We start from the raw sequence: 27,865 nt of genomic DNA, 5'->3' as shown, positions 1-27,865 counted from the left end.
TAGAGATACGGGAGTGGCTTAACTTCTCCATGTCATGTTAGCATAGTGCTTTTACCCCCCCGAACAAGGCCGTGTGCCGTGTGTCATTGGACTGAGCCGTTACATTGACCCACAGTGGTTAAACTAACTATGACCTTCATGGACTTAGTATAACGGCTTCTTAGTGTGTATGTGTGTGTGTGTGTGTGTGTGTGTGTGTGTGTGTGTGTGTGTGTGTGTGTGTGTGTGTGTGTGTGTGTGTGTGTGTGTGTGTGTTTGCCTGTCCTCTAGTTTGTCATGAGTATCTCAGTACATTAGTATCATCAAGTACTTTATTAATTTAAAAAAATGAATATGTAATCCAAGAATGTCACAGCTGATTTTAACAGAGAGAATCCGTAGATGAAGTAGAAGCCAGAAAAGGAAAACAGATCATTTAATTTGCAGTAAAAAGTTACTGTTCTTATTATTGCCATTATTTCAACCATGATGGCAAAACTACTTCTGAATACGGCAACATGATTTCAGCCATCCACCATTTAGAAGTGGAATCCGAATGCTGAGATTATGCCTTGACATGTGGGGGAGGAGCCTTGCCCAGAACGTGTGTAGGGTGGGGTGGTAGAGAGTGCCCTGGGGGTGGCCCGTGGCCATGGGGACGAGGGTGTGGGTGGGGGTGATGAGGGGGTGGGAAGGGGCAAAGAGGGTGGATAGAGGGGGGGATTTTCACAAACCCGTGACAGTGGGGGAAGGGGAACTCTCCATGGGGACCAGGGGGTGGGTTATGGGGACCTGGGGGTGGGTTATGGGGACCAGGGGGTGGGTTATGGGGACCTGGGGGTGGGTTATGGGGGCCAGGGGGTGGACCTTGGTCGCCTGGAGGTGGGCCACCAGGGCGTCCTGGGAAGCCTGGTAGTGGGCCTGGTTTGCCTGGCTTGTGTACCCAGGGAGGGAGGTGATGCTTGATGCCAGGATGGATGTGGTGTCCGGAGCGGTGTGGTGGGTGTCCACACTCCCTTCCAGGGGTACGGGGAGAACTGGCGTTCTGCCATGGAAACAACAAAAGGAACCATGTTTGAATTGACAGACTTTCGAGGAGCGCTGGCACCATATTTTGTAATTATATATTTTCGGGATGTATTTATGTGTGTTAAAAGTGGCTTACAAGAGCTTCATAGATCTCACAGTTGACATCCACCTGGCCATTCCCCAGAAGTGTGGATTTACAGAGCCCATGGCGCTAGAGAGAGAGAGACAGCAGACACAGACCAAGGTCAGAGACAGAGGCCAGAGACCCGAGTCCGGAGATAGAGACCGAGTCCAGAGACAGAGACCGAGACCGGAGACAGAGACCGAGACCGGAGACAGAGACAGGAGACAGGAGACAAAGACCAAAGTCAGAGACCGAGACCGGAGACAGAGACCAAAGTCAGAGACAGGAGACAGAGACCAAAGTCAGAGACAGGAGACAGGAGACAGAGACCGGAGACAGAGACCAGAGACCAAAGTCAGAGACAGGAGACAGGAGACAGAGACTAAAGTCAGAGACCAAGACCGGAGACAGAGACCAAAGTCAGAGACAGGAGACAGAGGCCAAAGTCAGAGACAGGAGACCAGAGACAGAGACCGGAGACAGAGTCCAGAGACCAAAGTCAGAGACAGGAGACCGGAGACAGAGACCAAAGTCAGAGACCGAGACCGGAGACAGAGACCAAAGTCAGAGACAGGAGACATAGACCAAAGTCAGAGACAGGAGACCAGAGACAGAGACCGAGACCGGAGACAGAGACCGAGACCGGAGACAGAGACAGGAGACAGGAGACAGAGACCGAAGACAGGAGACCAGAGACAAGAGACAGGAGACCAGAGACGGAGACAGGAGACCAGAGACAGGAGACCAGAGACAGGAGACCAGAGACAGGAGACAGAGACAGGAGACAGAGACAGGAGACAGAGACAGGAGACAGAGAGAGGAGACAGGAGACAGAGAGAGGAGACAGAGACAGGAGACAGGAGACAGGAGACAGGAGACAGAGACCGGCGACATGGACCGGAGACAGAGACCGGAGACAGGAGACAGAAGACAGGAGACAGAGACCGGAGACAGGAGACAGGAGACAGAGGCAGGAGACCAGAGACAGGAGACCAGAGATGGAGACAGAGACAGGAGACAGAGACAGAAGACCAGAGACAGGAGACCAGAGACGGAGACAGGAGACAGAGACAGGAGACAGAGACAGGAGACAGAGACAGGAGACAGGAGACAGGAGACGGAGACAGGAGACAGAGGCAGGAGACAGAGACCGGAGACAGGAGACAGGAGACAGGAGACAGGAGACAGAGACAGGAGACAGGAGACAGAGACAGGAGACAGGAGACAGGAGACAGAGACAGGAGACAGGAGACAGAGACAGGAGACAGAAACTGGAGACAAGAGACAGGAGACAGAGACAGGAGGCAGGAGACAGAGACAGGAGACAGGAGACAGAGACAGGAGACAGAAACTGGAGACAAGAGACAGGAGACAGAGACAGGAGGCAGGAGACAGGAGACAGAGACCGGAGACATGGACCGGAGACAGAGACCGGAGACAATAGACAGGAGACGGAGACCGGAGACAGGAGACAGAGACCGGAGACAGGAGACAGAGACCGGAGACAGGAGACAGGAGACAGAGACAGGAGACAGAGAGGAGACAGAGACCGGAGATAGACAGGAGACCGGAGACCGGAGACAGGAGACAGGAGACAGAGACAGGAGACAGGAGACCAGAGACGGAGACAGGAGACAGAGACAGGAGACAGGAGACAGGAGACAGAGAGTGAAGACAGAGACAGGAGACAGAGACAGGAGACAGAGACAGGAGACAGAGACAGACAGAAACCCGGAGACAGGAGACAGGAGACAGAGACCGGAGACCGGAGACAGGAGACAGAGACAGGAGTCAGAGACAGGAGACAGAGAGGAGACAGAGACCGGAGATAGACAGGAGACCGGAGACCGGAGACAGGAGACAGGAGACAGAGACAGGAGACCAGAGACGGAGACAGGAGACAGAGACAGGAGACAGGAGACAGGAGACAGAGAGTGAAGACAGAGACAGGAGACAGAGACAGGAGACAGAGACAGGAGACAGACACAGACAGAAACCCGGAGACAGGAGACAGGAGACAGAGACCGGAGACCGGAGACAGGAGACAGAGACAGGAGTCAGAGACAGGAGACCAGAGACAGGAGACCAGAGACAGGAGACCAGAGACAGGAGACCAGAGACAGTAGACAGAGACAGGAGACAGAGGCAGGAGACCAGATACAGGAGACCAGAGACGGAGACAGAGAGAGGAGACAGAGACAGGGGACAGAGACAGGAGACCAGAGACAGGAGACAGAGAGAGGAGACAGAGACAGGGGACAGAGACAGGAGACCAGAGACAGGAGACCAGAGACAGGAGACCAGATACAGGAGACAGAGGCAGGAGACCAGATACAGGAGACCAGAGACGGAGACATGAGACAGAGACAGGAGACCAGAGACGGAGACAGGAGACAGAGACAGGAGACAGAGAGAGGAGACAGAGACATGAGACAGAGACAGGAGACTGAGACACGAGACAGAGACAGAGACAGGAGACAGGAGACAGAGACAGGAGACAGAGAGAGACAGGAGACAGAGAGAGACAGGAGACGTAGACAGGAGACATGAGACAGGAGACAGAGACAGGAGACAGAGACAGACAGAGACCGGAGACAGAGACGGGAGACAGGAGACAGAGACCGGAGACAGGAGACAGAGACAGGAGACAGAGACAGGAGACAGAGACAGAGACCGAAGACAGGAGACCAGAGACAAGAGACAAGAGACAGGAGACCAGAGACAGGAGACCAGAGACAGGAGACCAGAGACAGGAGACCAGAGACAGTAGACAGAGACAGGAGACAGAGGCAGGAGACCAGATACAGGAGACCAGAGACGGAGACAGAGAGAGGAGACAGAGACAGGGGACAGAGACAGGAGACCAGAGACAGGAGACAGAGAGAGGAGACAGAGACAGGGGACAGAGACAGGAGACCAGAGACAGGAGACCAGAGACAGGAGACCAGATACAGGAGACAGAGGCAGGAGACCAGATACAGGAGACCAGAGACGGAGACATGAGACAGAGACAGGAGACCAGAGACGGAGACAGGAGACAGAGACAGAAGACAGAGAGAGGAGACAGAGACATGAGACAGAGACAGGAGACTGAGACACGAGACAGAGACAGAGACAGGAGACAGGAGACAGAGACAGGAGACAGAGACAGGAGACAGAGACAGGAGACAGAGACAGGAGACAGAGAGAGGAGACAGAGACAGGAGACAGAGACAGGAGACAGAGACAGGAGACAGAGACCGGAAACAGGAGACAGAGACAGGAGACAGAGACAGGAGACAGAGACAGGAGACAGAGACAGGAGACAGAGACCGGAAACAGGAGACCGGAAACAGGAGACCGGAAACAGGAGACAGAGACCGGAGACAGACAGGAGACCAGAGACCGGAGACAGGAGACAGGAGACTGGAAACAGGAGACAGAGACCGGAGACAGAGACAGGAGACAGAGACAGGAGACAGAGCGAGGAGACAGAGACAGGAGACAGAGACAGGAGACAGAGACAGGAGACAGAGACCGGAAACAGGAGACAGGAGACAGAGACAGGAGACAGAGACAGGAGACAGAGAGAGGAGACAGAGACAGGAGACAGAGACAGGAGACAGAGACATGAGACAGAGACAGGAGACTGAGACACGAGACAGAGACAGAGACAGGAGACAGGAGACAGAGACAGGAGACAGAGACAGGAGACAGAGAGAGGAGACAGAGACAGGAGACAGAGACAGGAGACAGAGACAGGAGACAGAGACCGGAGACAGGAGACAGGAGACAGAGACAGGAGACAGAGACAGGAGACAGAGAGAGGAGACAGAGACAGGAGACAGAGACAGGAGACAGAGAGAGGAGACAGAGACAGGAGACAGAGACAGGAGACAGAGACAGGAGACAGAGACCGGAGACAGGAGACAGGAGACAGAGACAGGAGACAGAGACAGGAGACAGAGAGAGGAGACAGAGACAGGAGACAGAGACAGGAGACAGAGAGAGGAGACAGAGACAGGAGACAGAGACAGGAGACAGAGACAGGAGACAGAGACCGGAGACAGGAGACAGGAGACAGAGACAGGAGACAGAGACAGGAGACAGAGACAGGAGACAGAGACAGGAGACAGAGACAGGAGACAGAGACCGGAAACAGGAGACCGGAAACAGGAGACAGAGACCGGAGACAGACAGGAGACCAGAGACCGGAGACAGACAGGAGACCAGAGACGGAGACAGACAGGAGACCAGAGACGGAGACCGGAGACAGACAGGAGACCAGAGACCGGAGACAGGAGACAGGAGACTGGAAACAGGAGACAGAGACCGGAGACAGACAGGAGACCAGAGACGGAGACCGGAGACAGAGACCAGAGACAGACAGGAGACCAGAGACGGAGACCAGAGTATGATGATGGTAATACGTGAGGAGTGAGTATGGTGAGGAGGAGGGAGCTAGTTGCCTTACAGCTTCATCGGGGCACAGTGGCTTGCAGGCCTGTGTATCTATCCTGCTCTTGGCATTACACTCAGTCTCCACGATGGCCAACTCAGCGTAGTAGTTCATTCCAGTCATCATCATGTACTAGGAAAGGGAGAGAGACATGACTCACAGATGTAGGATCTTCATTTGATCACTTTATTGCAGAAGAACTGTATTGCAGGAGAATTTGAAATTTGTCATTTCCACTTTGAAATGTCAGACTTAATTTTCCTACAACAATGTCCAGTCATTATAATCTACACAATAATTAACATTTTCAGTTGCTGCAGGATTATTTTTCCTGCTGTAGCAAACTGGCTCAAATTAGGATCCTACACCTGTACAGGTTTAGACAGACAGGGGAGACCTACTTAATTTCCCAAACAAACACTCCAAATAGCATGTTACACTGTTGGCAGTGGTAGGATTCCTTGAACACTCTAAGCAGTGTGTTACACCATTTCAGACCTATCCCTGAAACAGTGACCAGTTTTGATTAGATATAGGACAACAAACGTGTTTTTGGATTGTGTACCCAGAGACGTACAGAGAGAGAATCCTAATACATCACCATACCCCAGATGTAATCCTCCCCACTTCCATCAGTTTGAAGTAGGAGGTGTAGTTGTGGTCCATGTTGAACTGCCTGAGGCCTGCCTTCACACTCTCTAGGCCCTCGGGGCTATGAAGGGGCAGCAGAATGGGGCAGTCCGGACACATTCTGACCATCTTCTCAGCAGAAACTTTATCAAATCAAATGAAACTTGATTTAAAAAATGCACACAATCATTTTTTTTTTTTGGAGGTAGACTTACTCACTGTACTGCGTTTAAAAAAAAGGACACATGTACTGTGTGTTTTGGTGGCGTGTGCTGCAGTAGACGAGGGTAACGTTAGATACCTGGTTCAGTGTTGCAGGAGTGTTTAGAGACCTCTGCAATGCCTTCTGTGATGCTCAGGGTCACATTGCAGTGGGCATTCACTTGCTGCATGAGGGAAACAACATACATTTCTGCTTAGTCATCAATTTGTACAGGTGTCTCTCTCTACAGGACTGGCACTACAGGTGTCTCTCTCTACAGGACTGGCACTACAGGTGTGTCTCTCTCTCTATAGGACTGGCACTACAGGTGTCTCTCTCTACAGGACTGGCACTACAGGTGTCTCTCTCTCTCTCTATAGGACTGGCACTACAGGTGTCTCTCTCTACAGGACTGGCACTACAGGTGTCTCTCTCTCTCTCTCTACAGGACTGGCACTACAGGTGTCTCTCTCTCTACAGGACTGGCACTACAGGTGTCTCTCTCTCTACAGGACTGGCACTACAGGTGTCTCTCTCTCTACAGGACTGGCACTACAGGTGTCTCTCTCTACAGGACTGGCACGACAGGTGTCTCTCTCTATAGGACTGGCACTACAGGTGTCTCTCTCTCTCTACAGGACTGGCACTACAGGTGTCTCTCTCTACAGGACTGGCACTACAGGTGTCTCTCTCTCTCTACAGGACTGGCACTACAGGTGTCTCTCTCTACAGGACTGGCACTACAGGTGTCTCTCTCTCTACAGGACTGGCACTACAGGTGTCTCTCTCTCTATAGGACTGGCACTACAGGTGTCTCTCTCTCTACAGGACTGGCATGTATCACTACAGGTGTCTCTCTCTCTACAGGACTGGCACTACAGGTGTATCTCTCTCTCTACAGGACTGGCACTACAGGTGTCTCTCTCTCTACAGGACTGGCACTACAGGTGTCTCTCTCTACAGGACTGGCACTACAGGTGTCTCTCTCTCTACAGGACTGGCACTACAGGTGTCTCTCTCTACAGGACTGGCACTACAGGTGTCTCTCTCTCTACAGGACTGGCACTACAGGTGTCTCTCTCTCTACAGGACTGGCACTACAGGTGTCTCTCTCTCTACAGGACTGGCACTACAGGTGTCTCTCTCTATAGGACTGGCACTACAGGTGTCTCTCTCTACAGGACTGGCACTACAGGTGTCTCTCTCTCTACAGGACTGGCACTACAGGTGTCTCTCTCTATAGGACTGGCACTACAGGTGTCTCTCTCTACAGGACTGGCACTACAGGTGTGTCTCTCTCTCTATAGGACTGGCACTACAGGTGTCTCTCTCTACAGGACTGGCACTACAGGTGTCTCTCTCTACAGGACTGGCACTACAGGTGTCTCTCTCTCTCTCTCTACAGGACTGGCACTACAGGTGTCTCTCTCTCTACAGGACTGGCACTACAGGTGTCTCTCTCTACAGGACTGGCACTACAGGTGTCTCTCTCTCTACAGGACTGGCACTACAGGTGTCTCTCTCTCTCTACAGGACTGGCACTACAGGTGTCTCTCTCTATAGGACTGGCACTACAGGTGTCTCTCTCTCTACAGGACTGGCACTACAGGTGTCTCTCTCTCTCTACAGGACTGGCACTACAGGTGTCTCTCTCTCTACAGGACTGGCACGACAGGTGTCTCTCTCTATAGGACTGGCACTACAGGTGTCTCTCTCTCTCTACAGGACTGGCACTACAGGTGTCTCTCTCTACAGGACTGGCACTACAGGTGTCTCTCTCTCTCTACAGGACTGGCACTACAGGTGTCTCTCTCTACAGGACTGGCACTACAGGTGTCTCTCTCTCTACAGGACTGGCACTACAGGTGTCTCTCTCTCTACAGGACTGGCACTACAGGTGTCTCTCTCTACAGGACTGGCACTACAGGTGTCTCTCTCTCTCTACAGGACTGGCACTACAGGTGTCTCTCTCTCTCTACAGGACTGGCACTACAGGTGTCTCTCTCTCTACAGGACTGGCACGACAGGTGTCTCTCTCTCTACAGGACTGGCACTACAGGTGTCTCTCTCTACAGGACTGGCACTACAGGTGTCTCTCTCTCTACAGGACTGGCACTACAGGTGTCTCTCTCAACAGGACTGGCATGTATCACTACAGGTGTCTCTCTCTCTACAGGACTGGCACTACAGGTGTCTCTCTCTCTACAGGACTGGCACTACAGGTGTCTCTCTCTCTACAGGACTGGCACTACAAGTGTCTCTCTCTACAGGACTGGCACTACAGGTGTCTCTCTCTACAGGACTGGCACTACAGGTGTCTCTCTCTCTACAGGACTGGCACTACAGGTGTCTCTCTCTACAGGACTGGCACTACAGGTGTCTCTCTCTACAGGACTGGCACTACAGGTGTCTCTCTCAACAGGACTGGCACTACAGGTGTCTCTCTCTCTCTACAGGACTGGCACTACAGGTGTCTCTCTCTCTACAGGACTGGCACTACAGGTGTCTCTCTCTATAGGACTGGCACTACAGGTGTCTCTCTCTCTCTACAGGACTGGCACTACAGGTGTCTCTCTCTCTCTACAGGACTGGCACTACAGGTGTCTCTCTCTCTCTACAGGACTGGCACTACAGGTGTCTCTCTCTCTCTACAGGACTGGCACTACAGGTGTCTCTCTCTCTCTACAGGACTGGCACTACAGGTGTCTCTCTCTCTACAGGACTGGCACTACAGGTGTCTCTCTCTCTACAGGACTGGCACTACAGGTGTCTCTCTCTCTACAGGACTGGCACTACAGGTGTCTCTCTCTACAGGACTGGCACTACAGGTGTCTCTCTCTCTACAGGACTGGCACTACATGTGTCTCTCTCTACAGGACTGGCACTACAGGTGTCTCTCTCTCTACAGGACTGGCACTACAGGTGTCTCTCTACAGGACTGGCACTACAGGTGTCTCTCTCTACAGGACTGGCACTACAGGTGTCTCTCTCTACAGGACTGGCACTACAGGTGTCTCTCTCTCTCTATAGGACTGGCACTACAGGTGTCTCTCTCTACAGGACTGGCACTACAGGTGTCTCTCTCTATAGGACTGGCACTACAGGTGTCTCTCTCTATAGGACTGGCACTACAGGTGTCTCTCTCTCTACAGGACTGGCACTACAGGTGTCTCTCTCTCTATAGGACTGGCACTACAGGTGTCTCTCTCTCTCTACAGGACTGGCACTACAGGTGTCTCTCTCTCTACAGGACTGGCACTACAGGTGTCTCTCTCTACAGGACTGGCACTACAGGTGTCTCTCTCTATAGGACTGGCACTACAGGTGTCTCTCTCTCTCTCTCTACAGGACTGGCACTACAGGTGTCTCTCTCTATAGGACTGGCACTACAGGTGTCTCTCTCTATAGGACTGGCACTACAGGTGTCTCTCTCTATAGGACTGGCACTACAGGTGTCTCTCTCTATAGGACTGGCACTACAGGTGTCTCTCTCTATAGGACTGGCACTACAGGTGTCTCTCTCTCTCTCTCTACAGGACTGGCACTACAGGTGTCTCTCTCTATAGGACTGGCACTACAGGTGTCTCTCTCTATAGGACTGGCACTACAGGTGTCTCTCTCTCTACAGGACTGGCACTACAGGTGTCTCTCTCTCTACAGGACTGGCACTACAGGTGTCTCTCTCTCTCTATAGGACTGGCACTACAGGTGTCTCTCTCTCTCTACAGGACTGGCACTACAGGTGTCTCTCTCTCTCTACAGGACTGGCACTACAGGTGTCTCTCTCTCTCTACAGGACTGGCATGTATCACTACAGGTGTCTCTCTCTACAGGACTGGCACTACAGGTGTCTCTCTCTATAGGACTGGCACTACAGGTGTCTCTCTCTCTCTACAGGACTGGCACTACAGGTGTCTCTCTCTCTATAGGACTCGCACTACAGGTGTCTCTCTCTCTATAGGACTGGCACTACAGGTGTCTCTCTCTCTACAGGACTGGCACTACAGGTGTCTCTCTCTACAGGACTGGCACTACAGGTGTTTCTCTCTCTCTATAGGACTGGCACTACAGGTGTCTCTCTCTATAGGACTGGCACTACAGGTGTCTCTCTCTACAGGACTGGCACTACAGGTGTCTCTCTCTCTACAGGACTGGCACTACAGGTGTCTCTCTCTCAACAGGACTGGCATGTATCACTACAGGTGTCTCTCTCTCTACAGGACTGGCACTACAGGTGTCTCTCTCTCTCTCTACAGGACTGGCACTACAGGTGTCTCTCTCTCTCTACAGGACTGGCACTACAGGTGTCTCTCTCTCTCTCTACAGGACTGGCACTACAGGTGTCTCTCTCTCTACAGGACTGGCACTACAGGTGTCTCTCTCTATAGGACTGGCACTACAGGTGTCTCTCTCTCTCTCTACAGGACTGGCACTACAGGTGTCTCTCTCTCTCTACAAGACTGGCACTACAGGTGTCTCTCTCTCTCTCTACAGGACTGGCACTACAGGTGTCTCTCTCTCTACAGGACTGGCACTACAGGTGTCTCTCTCTCTCTACAGGACTGGCACTACAGGTGTCTCTCTCTCTCTCTACAGGACTGGCACTACAGGTGTCTTTCTCTACAGGACTGGCACTACAGGTGTCTCTCTCTCTACAGGACTGGCATGTATCACTACAGGTGTCTCTCTCTCAACAGGACTGGCACTACAGGTGTCTCTCTCTCAACAGGACTGGCACTACAGGTGTCTCTCTCTCTCTACAGGACTGGCACTACAGGTGTCTCTCTCTCTACAGGACTGGCACTACAGGTGTCTCTCTCTCTCTCTACAGGACTGGCATGTATCACTACAGGTGTGTCTCTCTACAGGACTGGCATGTATCACTAATATTATTAAACGTCTGGTTGGCCATTGTTGTGTAGTGGCTTACTGTTTCATAATCTTGACGGATGTCACACTCTTCGAAAGATTTTGGGTTGATGATGTGACAGGTTGTTTCCTGGAGGTCTAGTTCCAGGTGCAATTTACAGTCAGATTGACCCTGAGATGGAGAGATGGAGAGGAGAGATGGAGAGGAGAGATAGAGAGGGTAGAGGAGAGAGGATAGAGGAGAGATGGAGATAGGTGAGATGGAGAGAGGATAGAGGAGAGATGGAGATAGGTGAGATGGAGAGAGGATAGAGGAGAGATGGAGATAGGTGAGATGGAGAGAGGATAGAGGAGAGATGGAGATAGGTGAGATGGATAGAGGAGAGATGGAGATAGGTGAGAAGGGGAGAGGATAGAGGAGAGATGAAGAGAGGGTAGAGGAGAGATGAAGAGTGGGTAGAGGAGAGATGAAGAGAGGGTAGAGGAGATATGAAGAGAGGGCAGAGGAGAGATGAAGAGTGGGTAGAGGAGAGATGAAGAGTGGGTAGAGGAGAGATGAAGAGTGGGTAGAGGAGAGATGAAGAGTGGGTAGAGGAGAGATGGAGAGAGGATAGAGGAGAGATGAAGAGAGGGTAGAGGAGAGATGGAGAGAGGATACAGGATAGAGGAGAGATGAAGAGTGGGTAGAGGAGAGATGTGAGTGGGTAGAGGAGAGATGAAGAGTGGGTAGAGGAGAGATGAAGAGAGGGTAGAGGAGAGATGAAGGGAGGGTAGAGGAGAGATGGAGAGAGGATAGAGGTTAGAGGAGAGATGAAGAGTGGGTAGAGGAGAGATGAAGAGAGTGTAGAGGAGAGATGGAGAGAGGATACAGGAGAGATGAAGAGTGGGTAGAGGAGAGATGAAGAGTGGATAGAGGAGAGATGAAGAGAGGGTAGAGGAGAGATGAAGAGTGGGTAGAGGAGAGATGAAGAGAGAGTAGAGGAGAGATGAAGAGAGGGTAGAGGAGGGATGAAGAGTGGGTAGAGGAGAGATGAAGAGAGGGTAGAGGAGAGATGAAGAGAGGGTATAGGAGAGATGAAGAGAGGGTAGAGCAGAGATGAAGAGAGGGTAGAGGAGAGATGAAGAGTGGGTAGAGGAGAGATGAAGAGTGGGTAGAGGAGAGATGAAGAGAGGGTAGAGGAGAGATGAAGAGTGGGTAGAGGAGAGATGAAGAGTGGGTAGAGGAGAGATGAAGAGAGGGTAGAGGAGAGATGAAGAGAGGGTAGAGCAGAGATGAAGAGAGGGTAGAGGAGAGATGAAGAGAGGGTAGAGCAGAGATGAAGAGAGGGTAGAGGAGAGATTTTTTATTTATTTCACCTTTGTATTACCAGGTAGGCAAGTTGAGAACAAGTTCTCATTTACAATTGCGACCTGGCCAAGATAAAGCAAAGCAGTTCGACACATACAACGACACAGAGTTACACATGGAGTAAAACAAACATACAGTCAATAATACAGTATCAACAAGTCTATATACGATGTGAGCAAATGAGGTGAGATAAGGGAGGTAAAGGCAAAAAAAGGCCACGGTGGCAAAGTAAATACAGTATAGCAAGTAAAACACTGGAATGGTAGATTTGCAATGGAAGAATGTGCAAAGTAGAAATAAAAATAAAGATAGGTGAGATGGAGAGAGGATAGAGGAGAGATGGAGAGAGGGTAGAGGAGAGATGGAGAGAGGGTAGAGGAGTGATGAAGAGTGGGTAGAGGAGAGATGAAGAGTGGGTAGAGGAGAGATGAAGAGTGGGTAGAGGAGAGATGGAGAGAGGGTAGAGGAGAGATGGAGAGAGGGTAGAGGAGAGATGAAGAGAGGGGAGAGGAGAGATAGAGAGAGGGTAGAGGAGAGATGGAGAGAGAGTAGAGGAGAGATGAGGAGAGATGAAGAGAGGGTAGAGGAGAGATGGAGAGATGGAGAGAGGGTAGAGGAGTGATGAAGAGTGGGTAGAGGAGAGATGAAGAGTGGGTAGAGGAGAGATGAAGAGTGGGTAGAGGAGAGATGAAGAGTGGGTAGAGGAGAGATGGAGAGAGGGTAGAGGAGAGATGGAGAGAGGGTAGAGGAGAGATGAAGAGAGGGGAGAGGAGAGATGGAGAGAGGGTAGAGGAGAGATGGAGAGAGGGTAGAGGAGAGATGAAGAGAGGGGAGAGGAGAGATGGAGAGAGCACAGTGAAAATAGGTTGACAATAGTGTTTCCTCCTTTACTCTTGTTACCATATATCTCGGAAGGAGAGAAAACACTGAAATAAGAATTAGAGAAGAAAGTAGAGAGAGAGAGGTCTTTTCATCTTAAAACTTTTGGAACATGAAATTAGTGACAAAAAGATCTCATTCGTCATCTCTTCACACACTTTCATCAAGATCAACAAGTTCTGAGAGAAGAGAAATAAGATAGGCCTCCTGAGGTAGTTCTCTATCTCTCTCATTCCAAAATGCACCCATACCAATGCACCCATACCAATGCACCCATACCAATGCACCCATACCAATGCACCCATACCAATGCACCCATACCAATGCACCCATACCAATGCACCCATACCAATGCACCCATACCAATGCACCCATACCAATGCACCCATACCAATGCACCCATACCAATGCACCCATACCAATGCACCCATACCAATGCACCCATACCAATGCACCCATACCAATGCACCCATGCCAATGCACCCATACCAATGCACCCATACCAATGCACCCATACCAATGCACCCATACCAATGCACCCATACCAATGCACCCATACCAATGCACCCATACCAATGCACCCATACCAATGACGGCGTCCCAGTGGTCTGAAGTGTGTCTGATGCACAGTGTCTGAACCCTACACCCCTTTACAGTCCCCCCTCCTGCACCCCTCTACACCCCTTTACAGCCCCTCCCCCCTCCTCCTGCACCCCTACACCCCTTTACAGCCCCCCCTCCTCCTGCACCCCTACACCCCTTTAGAGCCCCCCTCCTCCTGCACCCCTACACCCCTTTACAGCCCCCCCTCCTCCTGCACCCCTACACTCCTTTACAGCCCCCCCTTATCAACCCCTGACCCCTATACCCCTTTACAGCCCCCCTTATCAACCCCTGACCCCTACACCCCTTTACAGCCCCCTATCAACCCCTGACCCCTACACCGCTGTACAGCCCCCCTCCTCCTGCACCCCTACACCCCTTTACAGCCCCCTCTTATCAACCCCTGACCCCTACACCCCTTTACAGCACCCCCTATCAACCACTGACCCCTACACTCCTTTACAACCCCCCCTATCAATCCCTGACCCCTACACCCCTTTACAGCCCCCTCTTATCAACCCCTGACCCCTACACCCCTTTACAGCCCCCCTATCAACCCCTGACCCCTACACTCCTTTACAGCCCCCCCTCCTCCTGCACCCCTACACCCCTACACCCCTTTACATCCCCCCCTCGTCCTGCACCCCTACACTCCTTTACAACCCCCTCCTCCTGCACCCCTACACCCCTTTACATCCCCCCTCCTCCTGCACCCCTACACTCCTTTACAACCCCCCCTATCAACCCCTGACCCCTACACCCCTTTACAGCCCCTCACCCCTCCTCCTGCACCCCTACACCCCTTTACAGCCCCCCCTATCAACCCCTGACCCCTACACCCCTACACCCCTTTACAGCCGCCCTATCAACCCCTGAACCCTACACCCCTTTACAGCCCCCATCAACCCCTGACCCCTACACCCCTTTACAGCCCCTCCCCCTGCACCCCTACACCCATTTACAGCCCCCATCAACCCCCTGACCCATATACCCCTTTACAGCCCCCTCCTCCTGCACCCCTACACCCCATTACAGCCCCCCTATCAACCACTGACCCCTACACCCCATTACAGCCCCCCTATCAACACCTGACCCCTACACCCCATTACAGCCCCCCTATCAACCCCTGACCCCTACACACCTTTACAACCCCCCTATCAACCCCTGACCCCTAACCCCTTTACAGCCCCCTTCCTGCACCCCTACACCCCTTTACAGCCCCCCCTCCTCCTGCACCCCTACACTCCTTTACACCCCCTCCTATCAACCCCTGACCCCTACACCCCTTTACAGCCGCCCTATCAACCCCTGAACCCTACACCCCTTTACAGCCCCCATCAACCCCTGACCCCTACACCCCTTTACAGCCCCTCCCCTGCACCCCTACACCCATTTACAGCCCCCCCATCAACCCCCTGACCCATATACCCCTTTACAGCCCCCCCCTCCTCCTGCACCCCTACACCCCTTTACAGCCCCCCTATCAACCCCTGACCACTACACCCCTTTACAGCCCCCCTTCCTGCACCCCTACACTCCTTTACAGCCCCCCTCCTCCTGCACCCCTACACCCCTTTACAGCCCCCCTCCTCCTGCACCCCTACACTCCTTTACAGCCCCCTATCAACCCCTGACCCCTACACCCCTTTACAGCCCCCACTATCAACCCCTGCACCCCTACACCCCTTTACAGCCCCCTTCCTGCACCCCTACACCCCTTTACAGCCCCCTCCTGCACCCCAAAACCCTTTACAGCCCCCCTCCTGCACCCCTACACCCCTTTACTGCCCCCCCTATCAACCCCTGACCCCTACACCCCTTTACAGCCACCCCTATCAACCCCTGACCCCTACACCCCTTTACAGCCACCCCCTCTCCTCCTGCACCCCTACACCCTTTACAGCCCCCCTCCTCCTGCACCCCTACACCCAATTACAGCCCCCCTATCAACCCCTGACCCCTACACCCCTTTTCAGCCCCCCTCCTGCCCCTACACCCCTTTACAGCCCCCTCCTACTGCACCCCTACACTCCTTTACAGCCCCCCTATCAACCCCTGACCCCTACACCCCTTTACAACCCCCTATCAACCCCTGACCCCTACACCCCTTTACAGCCCCCCTATCAACCCCTGACCACTACACCCCTTTACAGCCCCCTATCAACCCCTGACCCCTACACCCCTTACAGCCACCCCCTTCCTCCTGCACCCCTACACCCCTTTACACCCCCCCTCCTACACCCCAACACCCCTTTACAGCCCCCCCTATCAACCCCTGACCCCTACACCCCTTTACAGCCCCCCCTTATCAACCCCTGACCCCTACACCCCTTTACAGCCCCCTTATCAACCCCTGACCCCTACACCCCTTTACAGCCCCCACTATCAACCCCTGACCCCTACACCCCTTTACAGCCCCCCCTCCTCCTGCACCACTACACTCCTTTACAACCCCCCTATCAACCCCTGACCCCTACACCCCTTTACAGCCCCCCTCCTCCTGCACCCCTACACTCCTTTACAGCCCCCCTATAAACCCCTGACCCCTACACCCCTTTACAGCCCCCACTATCAACCCCTGACCCCTACACCCCTTTACAGCCCCCCCTCCTCCTGCACCACTACACTCCTTTACAACCCCCCTATCAACCCCTGACCCCTACACCCCTTTACAACCCCCCTATCAACCCCTGACCCCTACACCCCTTTACAGCCCCCACTATCACCCCCTGCACCCCTACACCCCTTTACATCCCCCCCTCCTGCTGCACCCCTACACCCCTTTACAGCCCCCTATCAACCCCTGACCCCTACACCCCATTACAGCCCCAACCTCCTCCTGCACCCCTACACCCCTTTTCAGCCCCCCCTCCTACTGCACCCCTACACCCCTTTACAGCCCCCCTCCTCCTGCACCCCTACACCCCTTTACAGCCCCCCCCTATCAACCCCTGACCCCTACACCCCTTTACAGCCCCCCCTATCAACCCCTGACCCCTACACCCCTTTACAGCCCCCTATCAACCCCTGACCCCTACACTCCTTTACAGCCCCCTCCTCCTGCACCCCTACACCCCTACACCCCTTTACATCCCCCAAACTCCTGCACCCCTACACTCCTTTACAACCCCCTCCTCCTGCACCCCTACACCCCTTTACATCCCCCCCTCCTCCTGCACCCCTACACTCCATTACAACCCCCTATCAACCCCTGACCCCTACACCCCTTTACAGCCCCCCCCATCAACCCCTGACCCCTACACCCCTTTACAGCCCCTCCCCCTGCACCCCTACACCCATTTACAGCCCCCCCATCAACCCCCTGACCCATATACCCCTTTACAGCCCCCCTCCTCCTGCACCCCTACACCCCTTTACAGCCCCCTATCAACCCCTGACCACTACACCCCTTTACAGCCCCCCTTCCTGCACCCCTGCACCAAAATTACAGCCCCAACCTCCTCCTGCACCCCTACACCCCTTTACAGCCCCCCTCCTCCTGCACCCCTACACTCCTTTACAACCCCTCCTATCAACCCCTGACCCCTACACCCCTATACAGCCCCCCTATCAACCCCTGACCCCTACACCCCTTTACAGCCCCCCATCAACCCCTGACCCCTACACCCCTGCACCCCTACACCCCTTTACTCTCCCCCCCTCCTGCACCCCTTTACAGCCCCCTATCAACCCCTGACCCCTACACCCCTTTACAGCCCCCTCCTGCACCCCAAAACCCTTTACAGCCCCCCTCCTACACCCCAACACCCCTTTACTGCCCCCTTATCAACCCCTGACCCCTACACCCCTTTACAGCCCCCCCTTCCTCCTGCACCCCTACACCCCTTTACAGCCCCCCTTATCAACCCCTGACCCCTACACCCCTTTACAGCCCCCACTATCAACCCCTGACCCCTACACCCCTTTACAGCCCCCCTCCTCCTGCACCCCTACACTCCTTTACAGCCCCCCTATAAACCCCTGACCCTATACCCCTTTACAACCCCCCTATCAACCCCTGACCCCTATACCCCTTACAGCCCCCCTATCACCCCCTGACCCCTACACCCCTTTACAGCCCCCCTATCACCCCCTGCACCCCTACACCCCTTTACATCCCCCTCCTGCTGCACCCCTACACCCCTTTACAGCCCCCTATCAACCCCTGACCCCTACACCCCTTTACAGCCCCAACCTCCTCCTGCACCCCTACACCCCTTTTCAGCCCCCCTCCTGCACCCCTACACCCCTTTACAGCCCCCCCTCCTACTGCACCCCTACACTCCATTACAGCCCCCCTATCAACCCCTGACCCCTACACCCCTTTACAGCCCCCCTATCAACCCCTGACCCCTACACCCCTTTACAGCCCCCCTATCAACCCCTGACCCCTACACCCCTTTACAGCCCCCCTATCAACCCCTGACCCCTACACTCCTTTACAGCCCCCCCTCCTCCTGCACCCCTACACCCCTACACCCCTTTACATCCCCCCTCCTCCTGCACCCCTACACTCCTTTACAACCCCCCTCCTCCTGCACCCCTACACCCCTTTACATCCCCCCCTCCTCCTGCACCCCTACACTCCTTTACAACCCCCCTATCAACCCCTGACCCCTACACCCCTTTACAGCCCCTCACCCCTCCTCCTGCACCCCTACACCCCTTTACAGCCCCCCTATCAACCCGTGACCCCTACACCCCTTTACAGCCCCCCTATCAACCCCTGACCCCTACACCCCTGGACCCCTACACCCCTTTACAGCCCCCCTCCTCCTGCACCCCTACACCCCTTTACATCCCCCTCCTCCTGCACCCCTACACCCCTTTACAGCCCCCTATCAACCCCTGAACCCTACACCCCTTTACAGCCCCCCATCAACCCCTGACCCCTACACCCCTTTACAGCCCCTCCCCCTGCACCCCTACACCCATTTACAGCCCCCCATCAACCCCCTGACCCATATACCCCTTTACAGCCCCCCTCCTCCTGCACCCCTACACCCCATTACAGCCCCCCTATCAACCCCTGACCCCTACACCCCATTACAGCCCCCCTATCAACCCCTGACCCCTACACCCCATTACAGCCCCCTATCAACCCCTGACCCCTACACACCTTTACAACCCCCCCTATCAACCCCTGACCCCTAACCCCTTTACAGCCCCCTTCCTGCACCCCTACACCCCTTTACAGCCCCCCCCTCCTCCTGCACCCCTACACTCCTTTACACCCCCTCCTATCAACCCCTGACCCCTACACCCCTTTACAGCCGCCCTATCAACCCCTGAACCCTACACCCCTTTACAGCCCCCCCATCAACCCCTGACCCCTACACCCCTTTACAGCCCCTCCCCCTGCACCCCTACACCCATTTACAGCCCCCCCATCAACCCCCTGACCCATATACCCCTTTACAGCCCCCTCCTCCTGCACCCCTACACCCCTTTACAGCCCCCCTATCAACCCCTGACCACTACACCCCTTTACAGCCCCCCCCTTCCTGCACCCCTGCACCAAAATTACAGCCCCAACCTCCTCCTGCACCCCTACACCCCTTTACAGCCCCCCCTCCTCCTGCACCCCTACACTCCTTTACAACCCCTCCTATCAACCCCTGACCCCTACACCCCTATACAGCCCCCCCTATCAACCCCTGACCCCTACACCCCTTTACAGCCCCCCATCAACCCCTGACCCCTACACCCCTGCACCCCTACACCCCTTTACTCTCCCCCCTCCTGCACCCCTTTACAGCCCCCTATCAACCCCTGACCCCTACACCCCTTTACAGCCCCCTCCTGCACCCCAAAACCCTTTACTGCCCCCCCATCAACCCCTGACCCCTACACCCCTGCACCCCTACACCCCTTTACTCTCCCCCCTCCTGCACCCCTTTACAGCCCCCTATCAACCCCTGACCCCTACACCCCTTTACAGCCCCCCTCCTGCACCCCTACACCCCTTTACTGCCCCCCCTATCAACCCCTGACCCCTACACCCCTTTACAGCCACCCCTATCAACCCCTGACCCCTACACCCCTTTACAGCCACCCCCTCTCCTCCTGCACCCCTACACCCCTTTACAGCCCCCTCCTCCTGCACCCCTACACCCCATTACAGCCCCCTATCAACCCCTGACCCCTACACCCCTTTTCAGCCCCCCCCTCCTGCACCCCTACACCCCTTTACAGCCCCCCCCTCCTACTGCACCCTTACACTCCATTACAACCCCCCCTATCAACCCCTGACCCCTGCACCCCTTTACAGCCCCCCTATCAACCCCTGACCCCTACACCCCTTTACAACCCCCCTATCAACCCCTGACCCCTACACCCCTTTACAGCCCCCCTATCAACCCCTGACCCCTACACCCCTTTACAGCCCCCCTATCAACCCCTGACCCCTACACCCCTTTACAGCCACCCCCTTCCTCCTGCACCCCTACACCCCTTTACAGCCCCCCTCCTACACCCCAACACCCCTTTACAGCCCCCCTATCAACCCCTGACCCCTACACCCCTTTACAGCCCCCCCTTATCAACCCCTGACCCCTACACCCCTTTACAGCCCCCCCTTCCTCCTGCACCCCTACACCCCTTTACAGCCCCCTTATCAACCCCTGACCCCTACACCCCTTTACAGCCCCCTCCTCCTGCACCACTACACTCCTTTACAACCCCCCTATCAACCCCTGACCCCTACACCCCTTTACAGCCCCCACTATCAACCCCTGACCCCTACACCCCTTTACAGCCCCCCCTCCTCCTGCACCCCTACACTCCTTTACAGCCCCCCTATAAACCCCTGACCCCTATACCCCTTTACAACCCCCCCTATCAACCCCTGACCCCTATACCCCTTTACAGCCCCCCTATCACCCCCTGACCCCTACACCCCTTTACAGCCCCCCCTATCACCCCCTGCACCCCTACACCCCTTTACACCCCCCCCCTCCTGCTGCACCCCTACACCCCTTTACAGCCCCCCTATCAACCCCTGACCCCTACACCCCTTTACAGCCCCCCTTCCTGCACCCCTACACCCCTTTTCAGCCCCCCCTCCTGCACCCCTACACCCCTTTACAGCCCCCCTCCTACTGCACCCCTACACTCCATTACAACCCCCCTATCAACCCCTGACCCCTACACCCCTTTACAGCCCCCCTATCAACCCCTGACCCCTACACCCCTTTACAGCCCCCCTATAAACACCTGACCCCTACACCCCTTTACAGCCCCCATCAACCCCTGACCCCTACACCCCTGCACCCCTACACTCCTTTACTGACCCCCCATCCTGCACCCCTTTACAGCCCCCCTATCAACCCCTGACCCCTACACTCCTTTACAGCCCCCCTATCAACCCCTGACCCCTACACCCCTTTACAGCCACCCCCTCCTCCTGCACCCTTACACCCCTTTACAGCCCCCTATCAACCCCTGACCCCTACACCCCTTTACAGCCCCCCTATCAACCCCTGACCCCTACACTCCTTTACAGCCCCCCTATCAACCCCTGACCCCTACACTCCTTAACAACCCCCCTATCAACCCCTGACCCCTACACCCCTTTAAAGCCACCCCCTCCTCCTGCACCCCTACACCCCTTTACAGCCCCCCTATCAACCCCTGACCCCTACACCCCTTACAGCCACCCCCTCCTCCTCCTGCACCCCGACACCCCTTTACAGCCCCCCCACCTCCTGCACCCCTACACCCCTTTACCCCCCCCTCCTACACCCCAACACCCATTTACAGCCCCCCTATCAACCCCTGACCCCTACACCCCTTTACAGCCCCCCTTATCAACCCCTGACCCCAACACCCCTTTACAGCCCCCCTATCAACCCCTGACCCCTACACCCTTTACAGCCCCCCTCCTCCTGCACCCCTACACCCCTTTACAGCCCCCCTTCCTCCTGCACCCCTACTCCCCTTTACAGCCCCCTTATCAACCCCTGACCCCTACACCCCTTTACAGCCCCCACTATCAACCCCTGACCCCTACACCCCTTTACAGCCCCCTCCTCCTGCACCCCTACACTCCTTTACAACCCCCCCTATCAACCCCTGACCCCTACACCCCTTTACAGCCCCCCTTCCTGCACCCCTACACCCCTTTACAGCCCCCCCCTCCTCCTGCACCCCTACACTCCTTTACACCCCTCCTATCAACCCCTGACCCCTACACCCCATTACAGCCGCCCTATCAACCCCTGAACCCTACACCCCTTTACAGCCCCCCATCAACCCCTGACCCCTACACCCCTTTACAGCCCCTCCCCCTGCACCCCTACACCCATTTACAGCCCCCCCATCAACCCCCTGACCCATATACCCCTTTACAGCCCCCCCCTCCTCCTGCACCCCTACACCCCTTTACAGCCCCCCTTCCTGCACCCCTGCACCAAAATTACAGCCCCAACCTCCTCCTGCACCCCTACACCCCTTTACAGCCCCCCCTCCTCCTGCACCCCTACACTCCTTTACAACCCCTCCTATCAACCCCTGACCCCTACACCCCTATACAGCCCCCCCTATCAACCCCTGACCCCTACACCCCTTTACAGCCCCCCCATCAACCCCTGACCCCTACACCCCTGCACCCCTACACCCCTTTACTCTCCCCCCCCCCCTCCTGCACCCCTTTACAGCCCCCCTATCAACCCCTGACCCCTACACCCCTTTACAGCCCCCCTCCTGCACCCCTACACCCCTTTACTGCCCCCCCTATCAACCCCTGACCCCTACACCCCTTTACAGCCACCCCTATCAACCCCTGACCCCTACACCCCTTTACAGCCACCCCCTCTCCTCCTGCACCCCTACACCCCTTTACAGCCCCCCTCCTCCTGCACCCCTACACCCCATTACAGCCCCCCTATCAACCCCTGACCCCTACACCCCTTTTCAGCCCCCTCCTGCACCCCCCTACACCCCTTTACAGCCCCCCTCCTACTGCACCCTTACACTCCATTACAACCCCCTATCAACCCCTGACCCCTGCACCCCTTTACAGCCCCCCTATCAACCCCTGACCCCTACACCCCTTTACAACCCCCCTATCAACCCCTGACCCCTACACCCTTTACAGCCCCCCTATCAACCCCTGACCCCTACACCCCTTTACAGCCCCCCTATCAACCCCTGACCCCTACACCCCTTTACAGCCACCCCCTTCCTCCTGCACCCCTACACCCCTTTACAGCCCCCCTCCTACACCCCAACACCCCTTTACAGCCCCCCTATCAACCCCTGACCCCTACACCCCTTTACAGCCCCCCTTATCAACCCCTGACCCCTACACCCCTTTACAGCCCCCCTTCCTCCTGCACCCCTACACCCCTTTACAGCCCCCTTATCAACCCCTGACCCCTACACCCCTTTACAGCCCCCCTCCTCCTGCACCACTACACTCCTTTACAACCCCCCTATCAACCCCTGACCCCTACACCCCTTTACAGCCCCCACTATCAACCCCTGACCCCTACACCCTTTACAGCCCCCCTCCTCCTGCACCCCTACACTCCTTTACAGCCCCCCTATAAACCCCTGACCCCTATACCCCTTTACAACCCCCCTATCAACCCCTGACCCCTATACCCCTTTACAGCCCCCCTATCACCCCCTGACCCCTACACCCCTTTACAGCCCCCCTATCACCCCCTGCACCCCTACACCCCTTTACACCCCCCTCCTGCTGCACCCCTACACCCCTTTACAGCCCCCTATCAACCCCTGACCCCTACACCCCTTTACAGCCCCCCCTTCCTGCACCCCTACACCCCTTTTCAGCCCCCCCTCCTGCACCCCTACACCCCTTTACAGCCCCCCTCCTACTGCACCCCTACACTCCATTACAACCCCCCTATCAACCCCTGACCCCTACACCCCTTTACAGCCCCCCTATCAACCCCTGACCCCTACACCCCTTTACAGCCCCCCTATAAACACCTGACCCCTACACCCCTTTACAGCCCCCCATCAACCCCTGACCCCTACACCCCTGCACCCCTACACTCCTTTACTGACCCCCATCCTGCACCCCTTTACAGCCCCCCTATCAACCCCTGACCCCTACACTCCTTTACAGCCCCCTATCAACCCCTGACCCCTACACCCCTTTACAGCCACCCCCTCCTCCTGCACCCTTACACCCCTTTACAGCCCCCTATCAACCCCTGACCCCTACACCCCTTTACAGCCCCCCTATCAACCCCTGACCCCTACACTCCTTTACAGCCCCCCTATCAACCCCTGACCCCTACACTCCTTAACAACCCCCCTATCAACCCCTGACCCCTACACCCCTTTAAAGCCACCCCCTCCTCCTGCACCCCTACACCCCTTTACAGCCCCCCTATCAACCCCTGACCCCTACACCCCTTTACAGCCACCCCCTCCTCCTGCACCCCGACACCCCTTTACAGCCCCCCACCTCCTGCACCCCTACACCCCTTTACAGCCCCCCCTCCTACACCCCAACACCCATTTACAGCCCCCCTATCAACCCCTGACCCCTACACCCCTTTACAGCCCCCCTTATCAACCCCTGACCCCTACACCCCTTTACAGCCCCCTATCAACCCCTGACCCCTACACCCCTTTACAGCCCCCCCTCCTCCTGCACCCCTACACCCCTTTACAGCCCCCCCTTCCTCCTGCACCCCTACTCCCCTTTACAGCCCCCCTTATCAACCCCTGACCCCTACACCCCTTTACAGCCCCCACTATCAACCCCTGACCCCTACACCCCTTTACAGCCCCCCCTCCTCCTGCACCCCTACACTCCTTTACAACCCCCCTATCAACCCCTGACCCCTACACCCCTTTACAGCCCCCACTATCAACCCCTGACCCCTACACCCCTTTACAGCCCCCCCCTCCTCCTGCACCCCTACACTCCTTTACAGCCCCCCTATAAACCCCTGACCCCTACACCCCTTTACAACCCCCCTATCAACCCCTGACCCCTATACCCCTTTACAGCCCCCCCTATCACCCCCTGACCCCTACACCCCTTTACAGCCCCCTATCACCCCCTGCACCCCTACACCCCTTTACATCCCCCCTCCTGCTGCACCCCTACATCCCTTTACAGCCCCCCTTATCAACCCCTGACCCCTACACCCCATTACAGCCCCCCCTCCTCCTCCACCCCTACACTCCTTTACAACCCCCCCTATCAACCCCTGACCCCTACACCCCTTTACAGCCCCCACTATCAACCCCTGACCTCTACACCCCTTTACAGCCCCCCCCCCCCTCCTCCTGCACCCCTACACTCCTTTACAGCCCCCCTATAAACCCCTGACCCCTACACCCCTTTACAACCCCCCCTATCACCCCCTGACCCCTACACCCCTTTACATCCCCCCCTCCTGCTGCACCCCTACATCCCTTTACAGCCCCCCCTATCAACCCCTGACCCCTACACCCCTTTACAGCCACCCCTATCAACCCCTGACCCCTACACCCCTTTACAGCCCCCCCTTCTTCCTGCACCCCTACACCCCTTTACAGCCCCCCGTATCAACCCCTGACCCCTACACCCCTTTACAGCCCCCACTATCAACCCCTGACCCCTACACCCCTTTACAGCCCCCCTCCTGCACCCCTACACCCCTTTACAGCCCCCTTATCAACCCCTGACCCCTACACCCCTTTACAGCCCCCACTATCAACCCCTGACCCCTACACCCCTTTACAGCCCCCCCCCTCCTGCACCCCTACACCCCTTTACAGCCCCCCCTCTCAACTTCTGACCCCTACACCCCTTTACAGCCCCTCACCCCTCCTCCTGCACCCCTCTTCCTGCACCCCTACACCCCTTTACAGCCCCCCTATCAACCCATGACCCCTACACCCTTTACAGCCCCCCTATCAACCCCTGACCCCTACACCCCTTTACAGCCACCCCTCCTCCTGCACCCCTACACCCCTTTACTGCCAACCCATCCTGCACCCCTTTACAGCCCCCCTATCAACCCCTGACCCCTACACCCCTTTACAGCTCCCCCTCCTCCTGCACCCCTACACCCCTTTACAGCCCCCTATCAACCCTTGACCCCTACACCCCTTTACAGCCCCTCTATCAACCCCTGACCCCTAACCCCTTTACAGCCCCCCTCCTGCACCCCTACACCCCTTTACTGCCCCCCTATCAACCCCTGACCCCTACACTCCTTTACAACCCCCTCCTCCTGCACAACTACACCCCTTTACAGCCCCCCTATCAACCCCTGACCCCTACACCCCTTTACAGCCCCCCTCCTCCTGCACCCCTACACCACTTTACAGCCATCCCCCTCCTGCACCCCTACACTCCTTTACAGGCCCCCCTATCAACCCCTGACCCCTACACCCCTTTACAGCCCCCCTCCTCCTGCACCCCTACACTCCTTTACAACCCCCCATATCAACCCCTGACCCCTACACCACTTTACAGCCCCCCTCCTCCTCCTGAACCCCTACACCCCTTAACAACCCCCCTCCTCCTGAACCCCTGCACCCCTTTACTGCCCCCCTGCACCCCTTTACAACCCCCCCCCTCTCCTCCTGCACCCACCTTCTCCACTGTGCTGAAGGTTATGTTTCTGAGCTGGAACTTGTATCCATGGAAATGTTTGCTGTTGATGCTGAGCATGGCCAACCTCGCCCCTGGCTCTTTGTCATTGTCATCGCAGCTCCAGTGGCGTCCACTGGTGTCCCGCGTTGGCACACTGGCACAGTTCAGCGCCCACACTGTCAGGACAGAGAGAATAACCAGTCCCCTCATAGTATCACACGTTGAATAAAGGGGCACGGCAGCCTGGGGCACTTATTTATACCAACTACGGCCTGTAGGGTCAACAGGGGGGAGATAACAAGAGGCTCAGACTGCTTTCTGCACGCTGCCAAAGTCAATGCAATGTCAACAGAGGACAACAGGTTTCTGGGCAAGTTTGTGTCTTTGACAGTGTTGCGAAATCGATCACTCAAAATGCTGGGAATGTGTTTTGTTTTACACATTTAATTTGTCATTTGTCACTTTTTGTCATTTTTCATCAAACTTCTAATGTGTTTTTTATTTATTTATTAAGGGTTTAAAGATGGTTGTATATTAGAAAAATCAACAACAATGTGAACATTGTACTCTAGGCTTTTTTTGTGTGTGTGTGTGAGCTTTGTAGTGAACGAATAGAGGGTGAGCCATCTATCCTACAGTTAGAATGAATGTTATACAATACATACAGTATATTTGTGTCTCTGACTGATGTGGTGGTTAGCCCGAGAGAGTTCATCCAGGAGACATAAATGATTAACTTGAGAGAAAACGACATGTGGGTCCACGGTGGGGCGTCTGAAATCATTGGATCACTTCAATCCTCCAATCACCACAGCGATAAACTAATCTCTCTGCTACACGTCCAGTCGTTATTTGCTGAGATGTGCTTTGATCTTTGATCTTTCAACGTTCTGTGGGACACAGAGGACCGTGTCCGGAGTGTCACTGACAGGAATCAATGAAATACAACAGAGAATGTCAAAATGTGCCCCTCTGGTTGGGGGGGGGAATCTGTGTGTGTTGGTCTCATACACATATTTAGCAGATGCTATTGCGGGTGTAGTGAAATGTTTGTGTGTGTGTGTGTGTCACATCAAATTTCAAATATTTTTTTTATTGGTCACATCCTGTACACATATTTAGCAGATGTTATTGCGGGTGTAGCGAATTGCTTGTGTGTGTGTGTGTGTGTGTGTGTGTGTGTGTGTGTGTGT

At 55.3% G+C, this 27,865-nt stretch overlaps 1 protein-coding gene across 1 annotated transcript; it reads right to left on the bottom strand.

Moving 5' to 3' along the window:
• Positions 1-297: 297 nt before the first annotated feature.
• Positions 298-26,903, bottom strand: ahsg1 (alpha-2-HS-glycoprotein 1). The gene is made up of 7 exons (XM_064936097.1): positions 26,673-26,903; positions 11,333-11,443; positions 6,502-6,586; positions 6,177-6,343; positions 5,586-5,702; positions 1,145-1,219; positions 298-1,024 (listed from the first exon to the last, which is right to left on the bottom strand). Exons 1-7 carry the CDS (start codon positions 26,880-26,882, stop codon positions 545-547), a joined length of 1,245 nt encoding a protein of 414 aa, XP_064792169.1. The 5' UTR covers positions 26,883-26,903; the 3' UTR covers positions 298-544.
• Between the last annotated feature and the right edge of the window lie 962 nt (positions 26,904-27,865).

This window comes from Oncorhynchus masou, chromosome 24 (genome assembly GCF_036934945.1).
Source record: "Oncorhynchus masou masou isolate Uvic2021 chromosome 24, UVic_Omas_1.1, whole genome shotgun sequence".
Lineage (NCBI taxonomy): Eukaryota > Metazoa > Chordata > Actinopteri > Salmoniformes > Salmonidae > Oncorhynchus > Oncorhynchus masou.
The sequence above is the reverse complement of the archived record's forward strand: the minus strand, read 5'-3'. Positions and strand labels throughout refer to the sequence as shown.